The sequence below is a fragment of the Balaenoptera acutorostrata genome, chromosome 1 (assembly GCF_949987535.1).
Source record: "Balaenoptera acutorostrata chromosome 1, mBalAcu1.1, whole genome shotgun sequence".
Lineage (NCBI taxonomy): Eukaryota > Metazoa > Chordata > Mammalia > Artiodactyla > Balaenopteridae > Balaenoptera > Balaenoptera acutorostrata.
The window spans coordinates 173,276,853-173,296,221 of NC_080064.1; the positions used below are offsets into that span (position 1 = coordinate 173,276,853).

A 19,369-nucleotide genomic window follows, 5' to 3' on the forward strand; every position below is an offset into this window, starting at 1 on the left:
GGTATGATTTCTCAGAAAAAAATGAAATCTAAACTGAGACTGAAAGAATGAATGGGAGTCAGCCAAATAAGTGTGGGTGGGTCAGGAGGAAGAGGGTTCTAAGTAGAAGGAACACATGATAAAGGTTAAAAATAACTACTAGAAAGAATAAAACAGAAATCCAATTAAAGAAACAATAATAATAATGTACAAACCCAACAAGAAGTTGTTATGTATCATTCATTCATTGCTCTCATTTAATCTTCTCTGCAGCCATATGAAGTAGATATTTTATTATCTTGTTTTACAGATATGGAAATTGAGGCACAGAGAAGTTAAGTGGCTCACCTAAGGTAACACAGCTAGTGAGTGCTGGAGTTGGTATCAAGATTCAAATGGATCCAATCTGTCTCCAGAACACAGGCTCTTAATCAATAAAGTAGAAGTATGGGTGAATAGCATACAGTTGAAGATTGAGACCATGAATTAAGAGTGGCCCCAAGATTTGAGGTTTTGTTATATTTTTTCATTGTAGCACTGAACAGCGTGGATTCTATGGAGAGGAAGAAAACCACTGGAATCAAGCAGAGTGGGATCCAGCCATTTGGATGGAATAGAAAGCAAGGAGTTGAAGTATTATTTGGATTAATGAACAGTAACAATTAAGTTGGATGGGATGGAAGGAAAACAGAGAGGACTGATGAATGGGGGGAGTCGGAGTTCCCTGTGAAGAATAGATGTAGGAGAAGCAACTGAATGAGAGAGCTAGGAAGTTAGGAGGCTTTGAACAGAGAGTCCTAAATCCAACACTATTATCGTAGATGAGGCACTTCTGTGGAATGACAAGGTCGAGGTCCAGGATGTGGTCATGGGACTTTGAGACTGAAGTATGGTGGAGGTGGAAGGGATTGAAAGCACATAATTCTAGGAACTAACAGGCTAGGGAATTGGTTGGGTCAGCAATGTAAACTTTGATAGTCACTCAGTGTGATGTCAGGGCTGGGGTATAGAGAAAAGATTATGAAGTCTTCAATATTGGGTAGAAGTGGCCTAGAGGTTGATTGATGACAACAGTGAGGGGACAGAGGTGATATAAGTAGTATAAGTAACCTCAAAGGATTTGCACATAAAACTGGAGACAGAAAGGGCTGGACGTTTCGGTGTAGAGTAAGGGTATCATGGCAACACCCAATCTTGAGATATTTGAGCTGTGGGAGAAGGCTGCAAGAGAACTGCTGTCCTCAGGTTTAAGCTAAGGCCAGGAGTCTGAGGGGAAGTGCAATAAGTAAAATGAAAACACTGGAAATTTTGCATACCAAAAAACAGATCCAGTGGGCTCTGTGGAAGATTTTGGAAGGGAAGGGAGAAAAGATAAGTTCAGCAGGGAGACACGAATCACAGAGCTGGATGAGGGTACACCTGTGAGGGCATACTTAACTAGAGGAGCTCTGAGATGTGAGGCTGGTGCGTTCTCAGCAGCCCCCAGTCGATGTGGGGATTAAGGAGAGGGCCTTGCACCTGGGCAGTGTTTAGGGGACCTATTAGTACAATTGTAGGCACAGGAGGACCTGAGTCCTCTTCTACTATTTACTCCACATGAGTTTTTTTTCCCTCTGCTCCAAGGCAACTTAGCATCTAAGCAGTTAGATATTCTTTTTCTTAATAATCTGATGGTTCAGGGCTTGTGTCTCCTCTCACCATGGATACTGCAGCCACCTAACTTTCTTCATATTATTCAATTTCTGTAGACTGCGATGGTTATTTTGTAGTCAGTCCCTATTTAAACCATTAAGTGTGTGGAAAGTTTAAAAATTTAATTTTGCAAAGCAATTCACATATTTAATATCCTGAAAGGCCAACCAAGAAATCCATGTTGAATTATTTTGTTAAATAAATATACCAGAGGTAAGAGGTGGTAAGTAGGCAGAACACAGAGGATTTTTAGGACATTGAAAATACTTTGTATGATACCCTAATTTTATACATTTATCCAAACCCACAGAATGTACAACACCAAGAGTGAACCACAAGGTAAACTATGAAATTTGAGTGATAATGATGTATCAATTTAGGTTCATCAACTGCAACAAATATACCATTCTGGTGGGGGAGGTTGATAATGGGGCCAGAGGTATATGGGAAATCTCTGTATTCCCCTTAATTTTGCTGTGAACCTTAAACTGTTCTAAAAAATATAGTCATAATAAGTCAGTAAGGACTTCCCTGGTGGTCCAGTGGTGAAGAATCTGCCTGCCAATGCAGGGGACACAGGTTCGATCCGTGGTCCAGGAAGATCCCACATGCCGCAGGGCAACTAAGCCCGCACACCACAACTACTGAAGCCTGCGCTCTCTAGAGCCTGTGCTCCACAACAAGAGAAGCCACCGCAATGAGAAGCCCGAGATCCGCAACAAAGAGTAGCCCTCACTCGCCGCAACTAGAGATAGCCCGTGCGCAGCAACGAAGACCCAGTGCAGCCAAAAAAAAAAAAGTAAGTAAATAAATAAATAAGCAAACCATTTTTTCCTGTGTAGCCACTAATTAAATTGAGAACACATTATTTGTTAACATTTGGTGTGTCTGAAGAGATCATTACAGATTGCTTCCCTCTTAATCCCTCAGTCTGAAGTGACTTCACCTTGTATTGTTGTCATCATTTTCTCATCAGTGATCAAGCTATCTCAGCTGACAGTATGACTTGGTGCTTGGCGTAAAAGACTGTGTGTCTTAATATCTTTTTAATGCCTTTCTTCACACCTTTCCAGCAAGGCCTTGGACTCTTTTGTGTTTCACTAATCACAGCTCCTTTGATCTTCTTAATTCCCTTTTTTCCTCCCCTGATTTCTTCCAGCTTATGAAAAGTTGCCTGCCTATCTTTCACATGTGTGTTAAAGAATATCTAGTAAGGACAATAGTAAGTTGTATCAAGGAAAAGAAAAACTGTAAGCTAACTAAAGTTCATACAATAAAATAAATTTCTTCCAAAGGCTAAATTGCTCTATAGCATTAGGGAAAAAAATAGAAAGGATTAAAGACTAGATAGAATAAGTCTCACTGAAGGAAAAGAGAAAGGTTTGTGAAACTCCTCTTTCTTTCACAGTATTATAATCATAACTGCTTCTTTTATGTTTGTGGAAAGCAGGACAGGGGAAGGATATTGATCAGGAGACCAACTTGGTCAGGAAAGTTGGAATGAGGCTAGAGGAAGTAATTTAGAAATGAGTTTTTCTTACTGGGAAAACAGGCCAGGGAGAAAGACAGTAGGATACACAAGCCACGATCTAAACAATGAAAGATCAGTGAACCTAATATAGGGAAATGGTGTAACCGAGCAGGACCCTTTAGGGCCTTCCCAGGGCATGCCCTTCTGCCATGTCCTCTGCTTTAGCTGCTCTCTGAAGTACCTAGATAATAGTATCTGATGCACATTTCCTGAGTTGTTTTACAGATGTGAACCCCTTCCCCCCAACAAATGGAAGATGGTAACTACCTGATGACCATGAGCACATAGCCCCCACACCTCCTGAAGCCTAAGGATTGATAATGTAACACTGCTCTGTTACCTCACTATCAACAAACCAGAGAATTGTGCATGAGCTGATCACATACCCTGCGATACCCACCCCTCACCTGGCCTTTAAAAATGCTTTGCTGAAACCCTTCAGGGAGTTCAGGGTTTTTTGGGCACGAGACACCATCTCCTGGCATGGCCCTGCAATAAATCTCCCTCTGCTCCAAACTCCAACATGTCGGTTTGTTTGGCCTCACTGTGTGTCAGGCAGACGAACTTGCCTTTGGTGACAATGACAGAAAAGTGGAGAAACTGAGATTCAGAAGTAAGAAATACATTCATCTGTTTCCTGGGAATTCAACTTGAATTATAGAGTAAATGAGCTGTAACAAATGATGTACAAACAAGAGTCTCAGTGACTGGGTTCAGAAGAGGCTCAGTTCCAAGCCAATGGTGGGCCAATGGTCTACTTTCATGAGTTTGTTATGTTACTTTTCTTTGACCAAAATTTGATTCCAGGATCTTGGGAGATGAAGCTGACTCAGGTGGAGATTCTCCTTCAATCCTTTCTAAGGTTGGAAGTGTTGATCCCTAACTCTCTAACACTTCTTGTGTTTACCAGTTGAGCATGTATAAATGGTTCCTCATGAGGCAGAAGGAAAAGAAGGAACCTCAGGTGATATGGACACAATAGGGTTAAATATAATCTTGGTTCATGAAAATATCAAGGGCTAGAGAGGATGAGGGCCAATAGGATCTCTTATGCATTGCTTGAAATGATCTCAAGTTGAGTATTCACATAACTGACAAGTCAGCAATTCCTCTAAAAGGCATATACCCAAGAGAAACTCCAGGAGACACATGCCAGAATATCCAGAGCCACAGTTTTCATAACTAAAAATAAACAAAATACTGGAAGCAGCCTAAATAGCCATCACAGAAGTATGGACAAATAAATTATGGTATATTTACACAATAAAATACTACAATATGAATATATTAGTAACATTACAAGTAAAAAGAACATGTCCCAGATGACTTCATACTGCATGATACTCATATAATAAAGACAACTACAACTAAACCACAGATACATGTATATAACAATTTTTAGAAGTATATATTTTTAGAAGCATATTATTTATGTGTGTATATATATGATCAGCATATATCATATATACATACAACTTTTATATATATTTCTAAAATCAAGAGAATGATAAACACAAGATTCAGGCCAATGTAATGGGTGGAAGAGAAGCACAGAGGCTGCTATAAGTCATTCAATGTATCAATTCCAGGTTGAGTGGTGAGTTCAAAAGTACTGCTGCTTATTATTATTAATAAACACACAAAAGAATAAACAAAAATGTCTTCTTCAAGACCAGTCATAATAAGGTGTCCAATTCTGTATAACTAAGGTTTGAATAAAATTAAAAGAAAAAATATTGGTAGATGTTACATAAATTCAACTAGAAGGATTAGTAACATGGCTAATAAAGTACTTTTCAGACTCTAACTTTATTTCTCCTTCTTACTTTGTGTAAAATGCACTTAAATCAGGAAGGAAGTGCCTTCTTTAGTTGTTACACAGGCAAAAAGGCTAGCAAGACATAAAGATATAAATGCAAAGGAAAATGTGTGTACATCATTCTGAGCACACCACAAACTCTCGGTTAAGGCACAGCTGGTTCCTGTGCATCAATAGGGGAGGAGGGTGGTGAGAGGAGAGAAGAAACTAGGCAGGGTTAGACTCCTGGGAGCAATCAGCAGTTTTCATGCCAGTTCTTAGAGTTAAGCCTGGACAGAGCTAAGACAGTTCTATTAACAACATGGACAATTATGAAAAATCTCTATATTTCTTTTGAAGCACCAATAGTCCACAATAGTAAACAGATTTGATCATAAAATAATTTGCAAATTAAATGTTTTATTAACAACTGGTCTAGCCTGGTTGCTTAAACAGAGCTCTGATGAGATTCCTGGGTTACGTAATTATGGATTTACCCAATTTATTGTTCTTCCATTTCTCTGCTTCCTCTCGTCTTACTTCCTTCTTTAAAGGTCATATGCTTTGACCCCACCCTGACCCATTATATTGATGTCTAACATACCAATTTAAAAGATAATTTGAAAATTTCTTTTATATAAATGTGAGTGAGATAAGCTTCTCAGGCATTCAGCAGGTGTGGCTTTTTGTAATAGGATTCATTAACTTTCTGCTGATTCCCATGTGACCTCTTCAGCAATGATTGTTCAAGTGTCCAATGATCATGAGAAAACTGTACCTTTTAATTTATAAATGCTGACTTTGACAGGAAGAGGCAACATGATTATAAAAATGTCATACCTTTTTGACTTTCAGGAAAACCTGAGGAAGCAAGGGAGGAAGCCATGAAGATGGGGGGGGGGAGCGATCCAGGCAGAGGAGAGGGCACAGCATGTGTAAGTGTCCTCAGGCAGGAGGGGCCTGGTGTGTTGGAGCAGCGCCGGGGGCCAGGGCAGCTGGGGAAGAAGGAGGGAGGGGACAGTAATAGTTGGTGAGGGCGGAGAGGAGCTGGGGAGCAAGCGGACAGGGGGCCTTTCAGGCCACTGGGAAGATACGGCTTTGACTCTGACAGAGATGGAAAGTCATTGGTGGTTTAAAAGATCATTCTAGTTGCTGCTGCTGCAGCTGATGGTGATGGTGATGGTGACGACGACAATAATGATGACGGTTGTGATGGATCTTCCTGTTGTCGTGTTGGAGTTTTGGTTTTCTTTTCTTTTTCATGTTTCGTCCAGCATCTAATCTCTTCCTCTTATACACTAGTGGCTCCCATGCGAGGGCCCCATGTTGAATAGCTTTGGGCTCTGACCTGCTTCAACTAAATTTCAAGACCTTTTTCTGGAGAATATCACACTTACATGGTGACTTCCAGCCCCACTCTGCAGATCGCTGCTTCCTTTACAAATTCTGCATTTGTCTCTATTTTTACTTTATTTTTTTTTAAGTTGAAAGATTGTATCTTGTTGATGTTTTGATCTCCATGTTTTTATTTTATTTATTTTTTTAATAAATTTATTTCATTTATTTATTTAAAAAAAATGTCATACCTTTTATGCCTTTTAATATAATGTGTTTGAAATTAATCTGATAATGTAATGTTAAACATGTGTCAACTATTTTTGACCTAATGAAGCATATAAAACTCTCCCTAAGAATCACAGAGCTTGTTTGTGAGTCTGTCACCAAACAGACTTTAGTAAAGCCTGTTACTACCTCCTACTCATGAAACTATAGCTTGGTCTCTGAAGAATTTGTTCTTTGAACATAGCAATGTAATGAGAAGAACAAGACTGTTAACTGTACTTATTCTGAAATAAGCAAATAAAAGTGTCTTCAGGGACTTCCCTGGTGGTCCAGTGGGTAAGACGCTGAGCTCCCAAAGCAGGGGGCCTGTGTTCAATCCCTGGTCGGGGAACTAGATCCCACATGCATGCCACAACTAAGAGTTTGCAGGCCACAACTAAGAAGTCCACATGCTGCAACTAAAAAAGATCCCACGTGCCGCAACTAAAGATCCCACATGCCGCAACAAAACATCCCACGTGCCACAACAAAGATCCCTCATGCCACAGCTAAGACCCAGCACAGCCTAAATAAATAAATAATGAATAAATATTTTTTTAAAAAAGGTCTTCATACTTTGTAACTATTCCATCTGCTAGAATTGTGTATGTTATGCCAAATGTTGTTTTATTATTTAAACCTTACTCTGAACTCTCTGACCTGTATCAACTGAGTTTGGTCTCTAAGGCAGAGCAATAGTCTTGATTTTCCCTCCTTTGATGATGATAAGATGAATGCCCCACACACGTTCAGGTAGGGGCTCTTAGGAAAGCTTGTTCATGACTTTTTCTCTGGCCTAGATCCTTCTCCAGAATACTATCTCTGACTACTGAACCTCTCTTCCTGGGTGTCTTACAGGAATCTTCATCTCAACATACCTCATATTCAGCTTATTCCCACTCCTCAACCTTCAAACCCATCTCCTCCTCTGTAGTTCTTAGTGAATAGCAACTCTGCCCACTATTTCACCCAACCAGGATACCTCGGAGAATATTTAATGCCCCTCCCTTCCTACCGATATACATTTAATTAGGTGACAAGTCCTATTTATTGCACCTCTTAACTCTCTCTCAAAATAGATCTCCTACCCATACCTTCCACCTTCCTTATATGGGGCCCTCATTACCCTTCACCAGGACTACTACAAGTTTTCTAGTAACTCTCCCTCCCCCCAGTCTCTACCTATTTAAACCATACTTCCACCAGAGCTAGTTATCTTCTAAAACAGAAATCAAATGATACATTTTCTTTCTTAAAATCCTTTAATGGCTCCTCATAAGTCCTTAGGAAAAAGTCCCAAATTTTCAACATGGCATAAAAGACGTTTACATGGGAACCCAGCCTCTCTCTCCAGCTCATTTTTTGCTATTCCCTTGTACTATCTGTAAGAGGTATACCAAAGTCACTGTATATTTCCTGATTATGCCATGCACTTTTATACTTACGTGCCTTTGAATCTAATGTTCCCTTTGCCTGGACTATTTTTTTCTGCTTTAGCCTTCATTCAAGACTCATGTCCTCTGTGCAATTTCTCTCAGTATCTCTCCTACTCCAAAAGACTTGTCTTTTCTTCTTTAATTCCATGAATGTATATATGTGTGTGTATATGTGTATATATATATGTGTGTTGTAACATCTCTGATAATTAACTAAATTATTTATTTACATTCCTGTCTGACTTTCCCACCAGGCTGTGACTGACCAGGGAATAATGATATGTGATGTATGGCTTGTACTTTATCAATCTTTCTATTTCTGGTACAGACCTGATACTTAGTAAAAACCTTAACATTTTTTAATAAAAAATTAGAAAATACAGATAAACATGAAGAAAAAAGTAATCTCCCGCAATCTTACCATCAGGGAGAACCGGTGTTAAGATTTTCTATGTATGTAAAGCAAATGATATTTCTTTTAAAAATGGTAGCAGGATATATATTTTATTTCATAATTTCCTTTAAAAACTGAATAGTATACTGTGAATATATTTCCAAGTCATAAAATATTTTAAATCATAATACTTGATAATTACATTACATTTCATTGTATGCAATGCCCTTATATTTGTACGTTTGAGTTATTTTAATTTTTTAGGATTATAAATGATTGCATGGTGCCCACTGAGTTCTTTTGATAAAACCACAGTAATGAAATGGTCCATCAAAGCACAAGTCTTAGTGGCAGGGACCAAACTCTCAGAAACTTCTGAGATCTACACCCTCTTTCTGTCTGCCCCATTGGTTCTTAGGCCTTAGTACCAGGGAGGAATGGAATAAATATAACAGGGTAACAAGAAAAGAGGGAGAAGACAATCTGAGATAAGTGGAGGAGATGATTTTGATTGCCTGGAGTGTGGGAGGAGTTTGCTGTATCTTCTTTGGTTTTGTTTTTAGAATAGCTGCAAAGTACGTGAAAGAGATTGAGAGTGAGTGAGATTTTTAGAAGGTTTTGTTACAGGTTTTGAACATACTCCAGATTTGGTGTTTTTGAGAGACCACATTAAAGATTCTAATGCTTTTAATTCCCCTCAGGTCGTTCCTCTAAATGCAGTGCCTTGCTGAGGCTGACTTCGAGAGAGAGCGCTGATGCTGCTTTCCGCAATTCCCCCCTATTTTTAAGACAATCAGCATGTATTTTTTCAAATTGTCCTCCAGAAAAAAGTACCAACTTAGATTATCATCAACAGTGGAGGAGTGCTCTTTTCTCTTTGAGTGGACAGATAGATGAATAGGTGGATGGATAGATGTTTATGGACAGATGGACAAACAGAGTATTTTGGAACCAATGAAAAGGAAAGCAAAACACGTTCCTTGTAGGCAGTTAATAATACTTTGATCTGTCTAGAGTTACTGGTTCCATTCCAGGTACTGCTCATCAGGTAGCAAATGAAATAAACTCTGAGCAAGGAATTCTGTTTTATGTAGGTGAGAACAGGATTTATGAGGCACCTTAGAAGTCCATCAAGGTAGCAAAAAAAAAAAAATCTCAAAATGTTAGTTTGGTGTGGTACAGAAATATAGATACTTGAGCAAGATAGCTGAAAGAAAACTTGTTCGGTGGGAGGAAATGAAGCACAAGCAAAATTACAAAAGAGATTGAGGAAAGCTGGTAGAGTGAGATGAAAACTTATCCCTAGCCATTGAGCAAATGCAGGATGACATCTGTGGTCACAAAAAAATCCACTCTACTTCTGTTTGTAGAAGTTGCTAGATATCAGGGAAGTAATAAAGGTTTTTCATACACAGGTTTTAGTGCCTCAAGAGCAGAAAACAAGAGTGGAGTGAATAGAGTTTTGTTTATTTTAATATTAATAAAAATAATAATTATAAAGGTAATTAAGTTATTTACATGGTTTGTCTCATCAATATTTGCATAAAATAAAAAGTATACACTTGAACCAACTATATATAGACCTATATATGGAACTATATATAGACCTTGACCAAAGACTATGAAACATTTGATGGTTTATATGTGTCCAGAATATTTATTTTGGAGAAAGTAAAAATTCTGGGTGACATTTGATTTCTGTTTTTATGAATACTACATTGAGAACAAAGCTAGAGATCTGTGAGTGAGGAAGTATGAAAAAGAAGCAGCATAATTGTAGAATTAAAAGACCTAGGGACCGGCACATATATACAATGGAATATTTCTCAGCCGTGAAAGAAACAAAATTGAGTTATCTGTAGTAAGGTGGATGGACCTAGAGACTGTCATACAGAGTGAAGTAAGTCAGAAAGAGAAAAACAAATACCGTATGCTAACACATATATATGGAATCTAAAAAAAAAAAAGATGGTCCTGAAGAACCTAGGGGCAGGACAGGAATAAAGACGCAGACATAGAGAATGGATTTGAGGACACTGGGAGCGGGAAGTGTAAGCTGGGAAGAAGTAAGAGAGAGGCATGGACTTATATATACTACCAAATGTAAAATAGATAGCTAGTGGGAAGCAGCTGCATAGCACAGGGAGATCAGCTCAGTGATTTGTGACCACCTAGAGGAGTGGGGTAGGGAGGGTGGGAGGGAGGGAGATGCAAGAAAGAGGGAGGGGATACTGGGATATATGTATATGTATAGCTGATTCACTTTGTTATAAAGCAGAAACTAACACACCATTGTAAAGCAATTATACTCCAATAAAGATGTTAATAAATAAATAAATAATAAAAATAAAACAAGTTAAAAAAAAAAAAAAAGACCTAGGGACCTAGTTTTAGCCCATGATGAAGAAAACGAGACGCAGAGAGGGTAAGATTTCTTGGGCTTCCAGCTGGTTGCAGCCTCTCCTCCTCCTCCTCACTGTCTTCTGCTCTTTCTGTCCAACTGAGCTGAGTGAAGAGTGAGCTCTGAGGGGAAAGATTCTAGGGAGAAAGGGCAGAAAACACCATCTAGGGCCAATTTGGCATCAGGACGATTTTGAGCCTATAAATCTGTGACAGAATTATCATCTATAGAAGTGAGACACAACCTCTCATAGACTCAAGGTCAAGCAGTTTCAAAGGCAATGACTTGAATACTAGGGGAGAGGGCACAATTAACAACAGTAAGTCATAAAATGCACAAGTCTCCTTACTCTGATGTTTTGAATGACTTTACCCTCTAAATAGCTCTTAATGGATAATTTTGCTGGGTCAAACATAGGGAGAATGGAGTGGGGTTGCTTGTCAGCAGGGAGACAAAAGAAATGCTTCAATATTGCCCTAAAATACATCTTCAAAGTGTGTGCCAGAACAATGCACACATACTTCAACAGAAGGCTGCAGCTAAGGCTGGAATGCTTAATAGTCCTTTCAGCTAAAACTTAAACTTCAGCCCAAAAGTGAGGGCTCAGTAGCTGTAGCTGTCACTGAAATCTCTGGTCATTTCCATCATACCTGTAAACATTGAAAATAGTCACCTCAGAAGCAACATTTCTGAATACCAAGGACCTGAATACCTACATAGCTTAAGGACACATATGCAGGATAGATGGCCTTTCTTTTGACTTCTCTGGCTTGTCACTTTGTGAAGAAAACACGTCTTACTCTAACACAAAGTAAGGCGGCTTGTGTGGCAGTTTTTTCCCCTAGGTCAACTTGTTAGAATTGGAAAACTGTAAAACTCCTTCCAGCCTGAAAAGTAGAGATTGTTTTTCAAATTAGTCCTTCAAAGGACTGCATTCCTTATGATTCTATTCTGATGAAAAATATTGTCTTTCTTTTAATTGCCCATAACTTCTAAGAGTATGATCCCCCATTTTGTTCTGAAAGCAAACTCATGCACACAAAATATTCTAGTGTGTTTGACAGTATAAGGCACTGGGATAACCTTCATAAAAGGAAAGGGAGCAGGACCCAAAGATAAGAAAATCTTTAGACTCATGAAGTTAAAAACCTTCTATGGGGAATACACTATGCATATCTATAACTTTAACAGAATGCAGTCTGTGAGAAAGGCAAGCAAAGCTCTGTGCACATTTGCAGGAGGAGAGGTTCCCCCAGCTTCCAGGAGGTAATCACCATTGCAGGGGAAGGGGTTGGGAGCAGTGTTTCACACAAGAAGGAAGGTAACTAAGTCAATACAGTCATTTTGCTAAATATCCAGATTAACGTTCTTGAAAAACTGTTTTAACATCTTTTTCCACTCTTCAATAACTAAACTTTCACCAATTTATGATCATGGTTTACAGTTTCTTTCACCTTTAGTTTCTGAGTAAGATTCTTTCATTGATCTATTGGCTCCTTCTGACCTTTTGGACTTGACATGTCTTCAAAGAACAGAAATCAGCTGGTTAATCACAGAATCAGATAATCACTATGCTAGAGCAAAGACAAATTCTAAGGGTAATCTTTCACTAGGCAAGGCACCATTGGGAAAAAAATAAGTTCACTATATTCTTTGGACTTCTGAGTAAAGGTTCTCAGCTCCATTGCATTTTTTCCCCTGGGGCCCAGAGAGAGTCTTTAATGTAGTAGACAGTATGAAGCGCTAGGATCAGTCCATGGGGAGGAAGAGTATGGGAAAGGTGGGGAAAAAAACGCAAGGAATTAGATGGGCAAGAAAATAATTTTGTCCTTTATGTATTGAATTTAACCTTCTTGAATTGCTCTATTTAATCAATGTTTTTTCTCTTAATTTCCTCAATATTCAGACTTCCATCCAATATGAAATTTCTTTTACCTTCATATCATTAAGAAGAATTTTTCATCCCTCTCATTCATTCATCCGACAAATACTAACTAAATAATGACATTAAGCAATGTTAGGCATGGTTCCAGCCATAAGAGTCTATATCCTAGTTGGAGTAGATATTTAATAAATAGTTTACCTATTTACCAAAAACAAATAAAGTGTATAATTTCAGATACTGATAAATAATACAAAAAATCAAAAAACAGGGAGAAGATGAGGCCAGGCAGGTAGACAGGCTCAGTTCCTGTAGGGCCTTTGGTAAGGAGTTTGGATTTTATTTTATTTGTAATGGGAAACCACTGGAAGGTTTTAAGCAAACAGTGATAATTATCACACTAATGATTTAAAAGTGGCTGCTGCTTATCCACTGCCTGTGGATAAGAATAGAAGCTGGGAGACCACTTAGGAGGAAATCAGGACTATGGATGAAGGATGAAGATGGCCTGGACTAGGATGTTAGCAATGGCCAGAATTGAAATATATCTTGGATATAGAGCCACCAAGGCTCACTGGTAGAGTGAAAGAGGAATGGGGTTTGCATAAAATGAAAAAAAGAATCAAACCTGATTCCTAGGCATGGACCTGAGCAATAAGGTAAATAGAATTCCTTTGCAGAGGAATTTTAGTTGCTTCTTAATACACGTGTATTAATTCATGTCTTCTATTTTCTAGCACATGTACGTATGCATGCACAGATAATGACGTGTTTACATGATGAAGAGTTCAAGTGTTATTCAGGGAGGAATCTGTGGATGATACCCACATTTTTATGCCTTCCAAAATCATATATCCAATCACATATTTGTTATCTCCCCTTGGACTTCTAAGAGACATTTTAAGATATATCACTGCTGCCACCCTAGTCCAAGTCTTGGTCAAACACAACAGCCTCTTAACTGGTGTATCTGGTCTTCTTACAGTTTTTCCAACTCTTCTCTACATAACAGCCTAAGGAATCTTAAAATCGCAGCTTGCTTTCCTACCTAAAATCTTCCAATGGCTTTCCATTGTGTCTAGGATAAAATCTGTCTGCCTTGCCCTCTAAGATCCTAAGATCTCTGGCTATTTCATTCTCCCCAGCCTCAGCAGCTACTCTTCTCCACACTCATTCTTTCTGCCTTCTGTCTGCTCCAAGAAAGTGCCCAGCCCATTATCTATCACCTCAGGGTTTCTCTTCGGACAGTCGTTCATCTACCCAAAATGCTTTTTCTGTAGCCCTTCGCATGGTTGCTTCCTTCTCATTATTCAGGTCATATGCCTCCTCCTCAGAAAGGCTGTCCCTGAGCACACTCTAAACGGACACCCGTTAAGACACTACAACATTACTGTGCTTGCATTTCCTTCATAGTGCTTAGGTCTCACCGAATTTATTTATTCGTTTTCCTCTCCATTGTCTTTCTCCTCACTGAATGCTCACCACTGTATCCTTAGTACCTAAAGCAATGATGGTACACAGCTGGCACCCAATAAGATTTTGTTGAATACATGAGTTCTCATTTTATGCAAAATTTAGATAGGAAAAAACTGGACTGAAGCCTGGTGTGAAGTATGAAGAAATGATGACACATGTCACATGCATTGGCCAACACAGCATGTGGTAGCCTTCCTTAGCATTTTGAAATTTAGAACCAGAAATGTTAGAACTGTCATCGTACTTTGGGGAAAACACAAGAAAGAAGGCAAAACAAAAGTCAGAATTAGTACAAACTGTATAACTCTATGTGCGATATAAAATATACTGATCTATATACAACCCAGAACAGTGTCCGGCACATGTTAGGCCCTTAATAAATTTTTGTTGAGTAAATGAATGAATGAACTAAAGGCCTGCAAATGATTAGACCAAAAGCAAAACCAAAATGATTAAACTTTAACTAATGGGGATATTTTTACTCCAAAATAAGAGTTCTGCTAAGGGAAGGGAAATACAGTTTAGCTGAGGCAGCCCCACGGTAAGCAGAACTAGCTTTCATATAATAACGACAGAAGCAGAGGAGAGCCCCCTCCTACATCTTGCTAAATGTGGGCCATCTCGGCCCCTTCATCTCACCGGCTCTGTGAGACAGGAGGCCTAACTTCACCACCCTAGAACCAGCTCCACTGCACCAGCCAAATAAGGTGACTAAACAGGTTTTACTCCCAAGTGCTCAGATAACTAGTGAACATTCAACATACTTTTGCATTAACTTTGTGTTTCTTGACCCTTTTATTCTTATTAGACAGTATAAACTGAGTTATTAACCAAAGTGGGGCAAATATTTTGATTAAAATGACTATTTACACTAATAATCTGTTTTTTAAAAGTAGCCAATTTGGGGATTAATCAAATTCTATTTGCTTTATTTTCTATTTTTAAAAATGCTGTACTGAAAAAGCAAGGGAAAACAGACACTTTTGTATTTAATGGAAATAAAATCGCTTTTCTAGAAAAGAGCAAACTAAACTAATACCACATTTTAAAAAGGTGTATTTAAATATCAGAAAAGTTTCAAAAGAAAGTGAACAATCCTTACAAGTGATTAGTAATAATCATTAAAATACGTGAAATAGGCAAGGAAGATTAGAGGTACAAACTTCCACTTACAAGATAAATGAACTGTACATAGTGAGGAATATAGTCAATAATAATATACTATCTCTGTATGACAACAAACACGTGATCAAAAAGTACAAACTTACAGTTATAATGTAAATAAGCACTAAGGGTGTAATGTACAACATGTAATTAATACTACTATATGTTATATATGAAAGTTAAGAAAGTAAATCCTAAGAGTTCTCATCACAAGGAGAAGATATTTTTCTTCTTCTTTTATTTTGTATCTGTATGAGATGAGGGATAATGTTCACTAAACTTATTGCAGCAATCATCTCATGTATATAAGTCAAATCATTATGCTGTACACTTTAAACTTATACAGCGCTGTATGTCAATTACACCTCAATAAAACTGGAAGAAAAAAATTAAAGAAGTTAATCTCTGATAAACAAATAAAAAAGAGTAATAATAATTAATATAATACCACTAACAGGAATAATATATCCAAATAGATTCTTACCAAGCCACCACCAATGACAGCTATATTTTTCCTTTGAATATCAGAAGAATCCATCACTGCCAAAGTGGTTTCCATAATTTTTGCTGGTCTTGTCACGGAGAAAACTGTCTCCTACACACTGATTTCCTCCGGTCTTTACTCTGCCCAAAGCCCTGCATTTGTGAGCCAGCAGCATTATTTGAGCAAGGCTAATTTTCCTTGAACTTAGAAGGTAGCATTTAACCCGTTAGTTGCCCAGAGGACAATCAGCTCAACTTTAGGAAAAAAGGGAATTCATTGCAATAATCAAATTTTGAAAAACCCAGCCAAGTGAAGCCACTCACTATCTTATGCGTAAAACAGAATTTTTAAAGCACGGTTTTACAGCTTTTCTTCTTCCTTTTATAAACCGTGTATTCTTACTTTCATTTTCATCCATGACTAACCATGAACGAAACTTCCCTGGTCTCACGTCCCAGAGCATCTTACACTTTTTTTAGGAAGATGGCATGGTTTCATAATTGATCTGTGGATTATTATTGTTATTAAGACTGGTCAGGAATTTCAGCTAAATGGTCCTCATGGATTGTCTTTCTTTGCATCAAATGCTAGAAACGTTAGAATCTAATTTGTGCATTAACACTAGGGGAGATGGTTAATATTATGCTTTTTGTAAATTCATTCATGGCTTCATATTATCTTTCCACTTCTTTGTCTTCTTTCACCCCATTTTAAAAGCATATTTGAAATTTTTTGTGCATATTTTTGAATTGAGGGTTTTTTAAAAAATGGAACATGATGTGTAAAATAAAGTCAGAACGTAAATGAAGATGCTTTCTCCCTGGTGAGAGCAGACAGACTTCAGAACGGTTTTTCCCTGGTGAGGAACTAGAGTTAGACATCATTCAATAGTGACCCCTTGTGGATAAGTATGGTTAGAGTGGCTAGAAAAAGTTGTTAGGAATTTTTATTTATTTATTTAGAATAGGTAATATTACATTCACATGGTGTGAAATACAAGAGGCACAGAAGGGTATACAGTGAATAGTCATTTTTCTTCTAACCCTGTCCCTTGGCCACCTATTTCTCCTGCCCAGAGACAGCCAGTTTTGGTGTCTGGGTTTCCCTACTCTTCTGTAAACAGCTCTCTCTCTCTCTCTCTCTCTCTCTCTCTCTCTCTCCTTCCCTCCCTCCTCCTCCCTTCCTTTTCAAAAATAGTAGCCAATTTTACATGCTTTTCCACACTCTATTTTTTCATTTACAACATAAACTCAAGAATTCCAATATACAGAGAACAGTTTCATTTGTTTTTTAAAATCGTGGACTGTAACACAAAAAACTAAAGTACATAAAACACAAGTGTACAGTACAATAACTTATTGTAAAGCAAGCACCCATGTATTCACCGCTCAGATTACAAAAAAAATTGCCAGAACCCCAAAAGTCTACATGTGTTCCCTGCCGATCACCACCCCCTTTCACAGAGGTAACCACCATTCATACAAGCATCCTTAAAATACTTTAGTTTTGCCCTTTTGCCTCTTTTTAAACTTTACTGTAAATGAATTTATGTCGGGTTTTTTTCTCTGAAATTTCCTTTTTTTCTCAATATTATGCTTCTTAAGATCCATCTGTGTTATTCCATGGAGTTCTAGTTCACTTGTTTTCATTTATCCATTCTACTGCTGATGGATATTTGGGTGTTTCCAATTTTTTAATATTTTGAATAATGCTGCTGCTTGACCAACCTTGTATATACAATGTAGTACACATACATATGAGTATGTATAGGAATTACGTACTGGTTATGCATATTTTTAACTTTCCAAAATAAACCACAGTTATGTTCCAAAGTATTATACTAACTTTTACTTGACACAGTGTGTAGAAGTTTCTCTTCTGCCACATCCTCATCAGCATGTACTTCGCTAGTACATCTACTTTTTGCTGGTCTGGTGGGTGTGTACTCTATCTCACTGTCATTTTAATTTGCATTCTCTATTAAGGAAGTTGGGCACCTTTTCTCCTGTTCGTTCACATTTGCTTTTCTTCCTCTGTATAGTGTTCATTTTTCTTTTGGGTGGTCTTTTTTTTTAAACTGACACTTGATATGAGTTTTATTCTTTTTATATATTGCAAATAACTTCTTCTACTCTGTAGCTTGCCTTTTTGCTTTCTTAATGATGTGTTTTGATGAAAAGATATTCTGAGTTTTAAAATATCAAATGTTATCAACCTTTTCCCTTATGGGTTTGTTTTGATGGTTATTTATTTGGGGGGAGTAGGTACTCATGTTATCTAATTCCCATATGAGAATTTTAAACTGAGTGTTCAAAATTCTTTTTGAAAATTAAAAAAAAACTGCAGGAGGGAGATCAAGATGGCAGAATAGAAGGACGTGGAACTCACCTCCTCCCACAAATACCTCAGAAATACATCTACATGTGGAACAATTCTCACAGAATACCTATTGAATGTTGACAGAAGATCTCATACAACCAAAGCTTCAAGACAGATTACCATGTAACCAAGTAGGATGAAAGAGGGGGGGAAAGGAATTGGTAGGGGACCCGCATCCCTGGGAGGGAGCTGTGAAAGAGGTAAATTTCCCAGGAACACCCTTCAACAGCTGAGATAAATGTCAGGATACATAGGGAGCTTCAGAGGCTCAGAGGAGAGTGCAGCAGCGGGATTGTGACAGGCAGAACAGAGAGAGACCAGCACAGACAGTCCTGGCCACCTCCCGGCACTCCCCAGACCGAAATGCATGTCTGCTGGTATGTGGGAGCTGGTTGCTGAAATTTGGGCTTCAGCAGACAGACAGGGGATTGGGGTTGGCTCCATGGAGACAGCCTGAGGGGGCTGGAGTGTGGTCTGAGCAGCAACCGCAGGTGTACACAGGACTGGCCCTGGTCCACCATAGAAGCCCCATTGTTAATGCAAGCATGAAGGGAGGGACACTGCCCTGCCATAGCAGCCTCATTCTCAGCATGCTCACAGTGGGCATGGCTCCACCTCTACAAACTCTAGGAGTGTGCAAGCAACAGTGGGTTGTCCACATGCAGAGGCAGAGTTGAAATCTGAGCTAGTCCCCAGGGGCTGCATGACTTAGAAAGAAGGGCTGAAATCTGAGCCATGTGCCAGCAGCTGTGTGATCCACAGATTTATGCCACCAGTGGCAGTTTTGTGAACTCAGTGCCTGCTGGACATCCAAGTGGATTACTGGTGCTCCTGTAACTGGGGTGAGTCCAGTGATAGCAGCTGCAGTCTTTGTGGGTGGGCACATGCAGAGGCAGAGCTGGGGACTGGACTGATTCCATAGCTCCCATGGCAGGTATAAGTGCACAACTGTGGTGGTCCCAATGCCTAACTTCAGCAAATCTGCACTGATGAATCTGCACTGGTGGCTTTGTGAGCACAGTGCCTGAAGAACACCCAGGCCAATCACCTGCATCCCCATGGTTGAGGTGGGGCTGAGGGCAGTGTCAAAAACCATGTACTTTGTGAGCCCGCACAATGGGTGACAGACACCACAGAGTGCACAGAGTGCA

General features: G+C 38.8%; 1 protein-coding gene across 1 annotated transcript in view; it reads right to left on the bottom strand.

Moving 5' to 3' along the window:
* KMO (kynurenine 3-monooxygenase) overlaps positions 1-16,098 on the bottom strand; it is a 55,583-nt gene extending 39,485 nt beyond the window's left edge. Inside the window, 1 exon segment of the mRNA XM_007182421.3 lies at positions 15,840-16,098. Within this exon segment, the coding sequence (XP_007182483.2) occupies positions 15,840-15,914 (75 nt within the window). The 5' untranslated portion in view covers positions 15,915-16,098.
* Positions 16,099-19,369: the final 3,271 nt, after the last annotated feature.